Source organism: Alosa pseudoharengus, unplaced genomic scaffold, assembly GCF_046254945.1.
Source record: "Alosa pseudoharengus isolate Yale_2024_CS ecotype anadromous, Long Island Sound unplaced genomic scaffold, YU_APseudo_1.1 YU_APseudo_1.1_scf_21, whole genome shotgun sequence".
Lineage (NCBI taxonomy): Eukaryota > Metazoa > Chordata > Actinopteri > Clupeiformes > Clupeidae > Alosa > Alosa pseudoharengus.
The window spans coordinates 11912058-11919557 of NW_027468674.1; the positions used below are offsets into that span (position 1 = coordinate 11912058).

A 7500-nucleotide genomic window follows, 5' to 3' on the forward strand; every position below is an offset into this window, starting at 1 on the left:
GCTGGCACATGTTTTGGTAGGAACTCCTCAACTTGACCTCCGCAGAAAAATTAATTAACTTGCGTAGCTGTCATGAAAGTCATTGTCCAGAAGATGAGAGAAAAGTTGCTCGCCTAATTGTGCCAAAAATAGTACAGATTTGAGCTGAGGGAAACAGTGTTTCCAAAACGCTAGCATCAGCGTTGAATCTTTTTGTTCTCCGCCCTGGTATCGACTCGACTATCAACAGTGCGGCTCCTGAACTTATCTACACCGAAGCGAGCGAGCAGCAGCTAGGTTTTCTTCCGATGCCGTTTCACTGAGACAATGCCAAAACAGCCATGTAGTCCTTGCATCGGTTTCCAGTGCCCCAAACGCCACGGACTGCCTTCGTGACGACAGTTTTTAAATGCTCCGTGCTTGCTCGATTCTATGCATTTTGGACGCAGACTATTTTATCACCGTGGGCTTTATTCTCACAAAGAACCATGCTACGGGACTGAGCGCCCTCTGCCTGGCACTCTACCACTGCTTGTGTTGACCTGCAGCTTAGGTTACGGATGGATGGCACTAAGTTGAATGATTTGGTTGTTGTATTTCTAACATACATTCTAAAAAAAAGTCAAAGGAATAATAAACATCAACGTTGCTGTTATTAACATTCTGTTCTTATTCTATTCTCTCCAACTCACATAAACAAATGTAGTAGGCCTTAACTATACTATCCTACAAAGAAAGCATTCTTGCACAAAATTCGACATGCTCGCACACGCAGTCTATTTACGTCTCACCCACGCAACTGAGATTCATTTTCTCCCTAGGCGAGGATACAATTAAATCAGGCAGCTGCATCTGGATCTAGGATTAACATTTACGCGATGACGTCAATCGGATATGCTCTCTCATGTGCGCAAGATTGCCCCGGATGTATTTTGCGTGTGCTGCCTGTGCTCTGTGATTCAACAACAGAGCGGACAGACCGGTGAGAGATGCCGCTACCCGTGCAAGTGTTTAATTTTCAGGTAAGGTGGAATATCTGAAACGTTTTGAAGGTCTGGATAGCTATCTGTAACAGTTGACGAGGTAGCAGCTTTGCATGCATGGGGCCACGAACATACACCGATCATGCATGATGCGTTGCGCTATTATTAGCTAATTTACCCAACTCAAACAGTGCTCATATACAAGTTAGCAATAATCCAATCTGATGTTAACCTTCCTCTCGCCAGGATACACTTCAATTGTCTCCTTGTTGCTCTAGTCCTGAATAACTTTGTTGATGTCAAGTCGGATCATACATATCGCACGAAGTGTACATTAGAGATTGACAGAAAGCACAGCATTTAATAATAACGTCATTTGGCATCGCAGTGGCTGTATGTTAACCCTCAGTTTACAATGTTGCCCAAACTGTCAACGGATGCAAGCTGTCACGAGTTTTAACAGCACCTGTTGGGCATTATTGCTTGACACTTGTCACGTGTTGTAATAATCATCATAGCTTTACCTTATATGCCCTACAAATTGCACACAGCCGGAACTATTGCTTGGACTTGACAGCTGTGAGTTTGTTAGTGGTATTCAGTCAAGTTGATCAAGTATGTTACCCCAATCCTGACAACCTGTGTTGACTTACTTCTCGGGGGTATTCGAAGGATTGGTTTAGCTAAATATCTTGTGAACTCAAGTCAGTGGAAAACCTCCTAAAAGAACAACCTTATGGAATGAAGCCATGTTGCTCTTCTGTTTGTAGGGTTACTATCGTTTACTCGTAGGTTATAACTTAGCTAAAATCAGTTTAGGCTTGTCTCTGAACTATGTAGGCCTACTTGTAATTCCCCCTGGATCCTTTCCCCCTGCTTATTCTATCAATCCCTGTCCAAAGCACACTCGAGTGAAGTGTAATTAAAGTAGGCCTACCCTTGATCAGCTAGGTCAGTGATACAAGAGTGTCACTGACCATTGCAGTCAGGTATGCATATGATGCGAGGAATGAAAGATTACAGTACTACAGCAGAGGGACCCAGCAAGAGGCTTCAAAGCCACAGAGTTAACAAACTACATGCTACATATTCAGAGAACTTCTGCATGTATTTATGTCCAAATATTGCATTCAAATAACTAACAATGACTAACACATCACTATCACACTGTCCAAATTAAGTCCAAACTGGTTTAAGAGTAGGGTTGTTGTTTGTTTTATGAGCTGGTACATATTTTAGTCGTGAAGAGGCTCCTTTCCTAACTGTCTGTGTCTCTTTGTATTACCAGGGGCCTGTTGAGCCCATGCAGATAGATGGAGATCCTCAGGACGACCAGCAAAATGAGCCTCACATTAACTATGTTGTGGAGAATCCCTCCCTGGTAAGCAAAATGAGCCTCACATTAACTATGTTGTGGAGAATCCCTCTCTGGTAAGTGGCTTTGTCCTTGAAGTAGGTTGTGCATTCACTTAAATTGAGTACAAAATGGGACAGAAACCCCAGTGTGTGGTGTGCTGTGAATTGCTGGCATATGAGAGCACGAAACCATCAAAACTAAAATGCCACATGGAAACAAAGCACCCCTGTCAAAGACAAACCTGTCGAGTAGCATACTTTGAAAGGCGACATCAGGGGTTGAGGACTGGTAATGTAACGCCAAACATCAGCGTGTTCCAAACAAGTACAGTCACGTCGCTTGTCTTACCACGTAGCTCACCGTATCAGTTGCCACCGACGCTAAAAACATGGGATTAACATGTGGACATTAACATGGGAAATTGTGGCTCCCAAGGCCAGACCAGTTAAGAACCACTGCTCTACTGTGTACAGTTTTGTGACAAGAATTAGCAATGTCTAATCTTGACCATCATGATGAGCTCTCTCACACACACACACACACACACACACACACACACACACACAACCATCACACCACTTTACTATATATTCGATTAATCTGTTGATTATTTTCTTGATTAATTGATTAGTTGTTTGATCGATAAAATAGTGAACAAATGCCTTGTTTTTGTCCACACACCAAATATGTTTGATTTACTGTCATAGAGAGCAGCTAAGAAGCTGGAATCAGAGATTTTGGAGGTGTTTTCTTTAAAGGACGACTAATGGATTCACCGATTACCAAAAATAGTTGGCAAATAATTAAATAGTTGACATCTAATCGAATTATTGTGGCCCCTGACCTTTCACCTCCGACCTTTGCCCCCTCCAGGACCTGGAGCAGTATGCTTCGAGCTACGGGAGCTTGATGCGGATCGAGCGGCTGCAGTTTGTGGCCGAGCACTGCCCTCAGCTACGCACGGAGGCCCTGAAGCTGGCCCTGTCCTTCGTGCAGAGGACCTTCAATGTGGACGTGTACGAGGAGCTGCACCGCAAGCTCGTGGAGGCCATCCGGTAGGAACCAACCCATCTGTGTGTGTGTGTGTGTGTGCACACGTGTGTCTGTGTGCGCGTACGTGTGTGTGCACGTGTGTACCAACCAACCCATCTGTACCGTTCAGCAACAAGTATACTTCTGCACATACGGCTATGGTGTGTGTGTGTGTGTGTGTGTGTTTGTGTGCGGTCATTTGTGCGGTCATTTACCTGCGTACCTGCATGCCGATCTCCCACCTACTGCATCGCGTTGTATCACACATCCACTTACGGACAGGCAATACGCGAGATTCCTACGGGCACAAATTTTGGCTGCAGTACGGAAGGGCCGGACCCGACCTGAAGTATGATCAATTTTGCGTCATCCGCCCAGCACGTTGACTGTTACGCTGTCATAGCCCTACATATGATGCACAGGTTATTAAAGAGTTCAGTGACCATTCCAATACTATTCATATTACTGATCATAACACCTTATATAACGTACTAATATTATAGCAAACTGTGGTTGTGGCATTTATTATGTAACAACCACATGGATCTAAACCAGATTTCACTGGCCGTGTTAGCCTTGTCCCTGTATAGGGGGATTAGGGTTAGGAACTGGGATTTTTTTTAACAGTTATAGAGGTGAGGAGGAACTGCAGTTGCCTTACTGCTCTTGTTGTTAGGTGTGTGTTTCTAGGATTTAGCCTTGCAGTGTACTCATGGATTTGTCGTGTGTCTGTGTCTGTGTCTGTGTCTGTGTGTGTTCACTTGCTCTGTACAGTGAAGGCCAGGCGACAGGGGAAGATGCGCCCGAGGGCAGTGGGGAGGACTTCCCGACGCTGGATGCGGCCTGGGCAGAATCCACCCGCAAGAAGGCCCTGCTGAAGCTGGAGAAGCTCGATACTGACCTCAAGAACTACAAAGGCAACTCCATCAAAGAGAGCATCAGGTAACGTATCTGGGGCCTCATATACAAAGCTTGCTTATGCATAAAAAAATGTTGCGTACGCCATTTTTCACACTCCCAGTCGGATCTATCAAGACTGAAATGGAATGTGAGAATGTGTGTTCTTCCAAGACAACTTTGCGGTTGGTGTACGCACATCCCCTGTGTTTTGTTAGTTGGCGACACTTCGAGGAAATGCAGAGAGCATCAGGTAAGGTACCTGGCCTATCCTAAATCCCATTGAGAAGCATCCACTGATATGGCAGCAGGTTCTTCACTGTGAATAGATCCCCCCTCTTAATACAATGGGTTCCAATGCATCCAAACAGAATAATATCAGCTACTGTGGATCCTTAATCGATTGTAGTGCTGCTTGCTTGGGTTTGGTTTTTCCAGGTATGAGTACCTACTTTCAGAAATCCTTTATTCACATTAAAATGACTTAACCCACTGTGTTTGTACGGAGGGATTTTGCAGGGGTGTATTTGATCAGCTTTAGGTAAGTAAGCGGATGCCTTTAGATGTCATATTCTCATTTAAGCTTTTGTAAACCCATTGCTTTGTTTGGGCTGAGAGATGAGGGAGACAGGTCTGTGATATTATCTAGTCTGGTGGTTGCTTTAAGGATTTGTAACACTGACAGTGACTGACTGTAAGACTAGAGATGGGCAAACAGTGGATGTGTGAACTGTGTTATGAGGATATAAAATTCTTCCTCAGTAATATGAGTCATCCAGTTGACTTTGTGAATGAGACCAAACTCTCTGAAGTAAAAACAGAACGGAACAGAGAGTTCTGAAGAGAGGAGAGGGTGAGTGCTGCATTGGGTCAAAAAAGTATTTGAAAAGAACAGAGTTGAACAGAATTCTTTTTTATGAGGTTGAATATGCTGTACCTACATAAAAGGCGTTTATAAGGGAAAAAAAACAGAAGATAAATAGTTATGGTATTTTGTAGACACATCCTACGTCATGACCACTATACATTTATGACCATCCTACGTTACGTCCGCTATACATTTACGACCATCCTACGTCACGACCACTGCGTAGTTACGACCGCCCTGCATTACGACCACTGTCCTATGTTACGACCACTGTACATTTACAACCACCCTATGTTCCGACCGCTGTATTCTACCCTGGCCCTCACCTCACCTCACCTCACTCTCACCTCTCTGTGCCTGACAGGAGGGGTCATGACGACCTGGGTGACCACTATCTGGACTGTGGCGACCTCAGCAACGCCTTAAAGTGCTACTCCCGCGCCCGAGACTACTGCACCAGTGCCAAACACGTTGTCAATATGTGTCTGAACGTCATCAAGGTGAGTGACCCGGTGCTAACCGTGTGTGTGTGTGTGTGTGTGTGTGTGTTGGCCACACTTTCACAAACAAGCCAATTAGGGGCCACTGTACTGGTGGACACGAAAGATTGGTGAATGAATTGGCAATTTCCTACAAGGAGGATCCGCCAATCCACATGGACAACATAATTTGTCTATCTATAATGTTGCACCTAATTGGCCTCTTTGTGAAAATGTGGCCAGACTTCAACACGTGTTGGATGCCATTTTATTTTATAGATGGCAACAGCCCACTGAGTATATTTTTGGCTGAATTAGCTAACCTAGCATCAGCCTTTGAAGTGAATGGGGCCAGTTCATCCTCATTTTATACAATAGATCTCTGTAGTTCACCTACAAGAAGGATCCAAAGCTGCCATCGTTGCCCATATAAGGAGATCCGTTGAAGCAAACTGCCTATAGCAAATTGCCTTGCAAGTTAGCTTTGGGGTAGCAAAAATCTAAGGTTGCCATCTTAACATACCATTTGTAGGCGATCTTTAAGAGGTCTATTCTATATTTGAGCTCAGTATTCCTAACTACAGTAGGCCTGCACGAATGTGAAGCTCACCAATCATAATTTCTGTGCCCCTCACAGACTATAAACCATCAACCAGAAGTGGCACAGTCAAGGGGGTTGACTTGAATATAAAAGTCATAAATGTGACAAAATTAACAAAAATTGTGCACGATTATTTATAGCTTTTGCAATTAGGTTATTGCGCTGGTTCATATTGCGATTGAGTTCATTGTGTAGCACTATTCCTAACACATCTAAGAAATCTAGCACGCCTTTAATTCTACCTGCTTGTGAATGTACTGTAGACATGACACATGGGAAGGTGCTTTTATTATGCTTCTTCTGCTTGGGGTCCGTCCACATGCGTTTGATGCTCTTGTAGCGTAGTGGTCGACACACTTGTCTGCAGGGTCACAAAAAATGGAACTGTGTGCCGTGTACACTCTCTGATGATGAAATGTACGTCATTCACGCTCTAGTGGACCCACGTGATCACACACACACACACACACACACACACACACACACACACACACACATGCACATGCACAGTCACACACACACACATGCACACGCACAGTCACACACACACATGCACACGCACAGTCACACACACACATACACACACACGCAAAGTCACATAGACACACACACACATAGCACGGTCACACACAGACACACACATAGCACGGTCACACACACACATAGCACGGTCACACACACATACAGCACGGACACACACACACACACATGCACAGTCACGGTCACACACACACACACACACACATGCACGGTCATGCTCGCTGTGTACTTCCACTGTCTTCTCTCTTCACTCTCTTCTTGTCAGGGTTCGGACTGTGTGTTTTCTCTCAAAAGGTTCTCTGACGTGCTGCATAGCTTCACTGCTCTTCCTGTGGCTGGGGGATGAAAGCCCTTGGCCGCCGAACGCGCTGTCTAATTGCAGCGTCATTTAAATGCAGCCTTGACGTCTTCGATCAGTCGTTTCTTTTGTGAGCCAACTCCAACCCACCCCAACCAAAGTTTGATTGAACGTCAGTGTCTGCAGTGTTTGAATTACTGGTACATGACGTTCCACAGCCTCTGTTTTTAAACATTAATTCACAACACAGGCTGTTTCCCAGGAAGGGGAATATTACGGGTCTGTTTTGAGTTACAAGGATATGGGATAGAGAATGCCACTGTCAAAGGAAATTAACAGATTATTATTATTAGCTGTGCAACACGCGAGGATTAGGTCGAAGAATCGACACACACCTGAAAACAAAATCTTTTCAATAGCACTGCTTCTCTGTAGACATGTCATATGGAAAACATGTATTTATCCA

At 44.5% G+C, this 7500-nt stretch overlaps 2 protein-coding genes across 2 annotated transcripts in view; one reads left to right on the top strand and one right to left on the bottom strand.

The window, feature by feature from the left end:
* Window positions 1-508, bottom strand: part of rfng (RFNG O-fucosylpeptide 3-beta-N-acetylglucosaminyltransferase) — a 15383-nt gene extending 14875 nt beyond the window's left edge. Inside the window, exon 1 of the mRNA XM_076297884.1 lies at window positions 1-508. This exon is cut by the window's left edge and continues 12 nt beyond it. The gene's annotated coding sequence lies outside the window, so the exon portion shown is untranslated.
* A 222-nt stretch (window positions 509-730) lies between these two features.
* Window positions 731-7500, top strand: part of LOC143137624 (COP9 signalosome complex subunit 1-like) — a 25698-nt gene continuing 18928 nt past the window's right edge. The window contains exons 1-5 of the mRNA XM_076297883.1: window positions 731-1001; window positions 2251-2343; window positions 3193-3374; window positions 4126-4293; window positions 5481-5616. Of these exons, the coding sequence (XP_076153998.1) occupies window positions 969-1001; window positions 2251-2343; window positions 3193-3374; window positions 4126-4293; window positions 5481-5616 (612 nt within the window). The 5' untranslated portion in view covers window positions 731-968. The remainder of the gene's footprint in view (window positions 1002-2250; window positions 2344-3192; window positions 3375-4125; window positions 4294-5480; window positions 5617-7500) is intronic.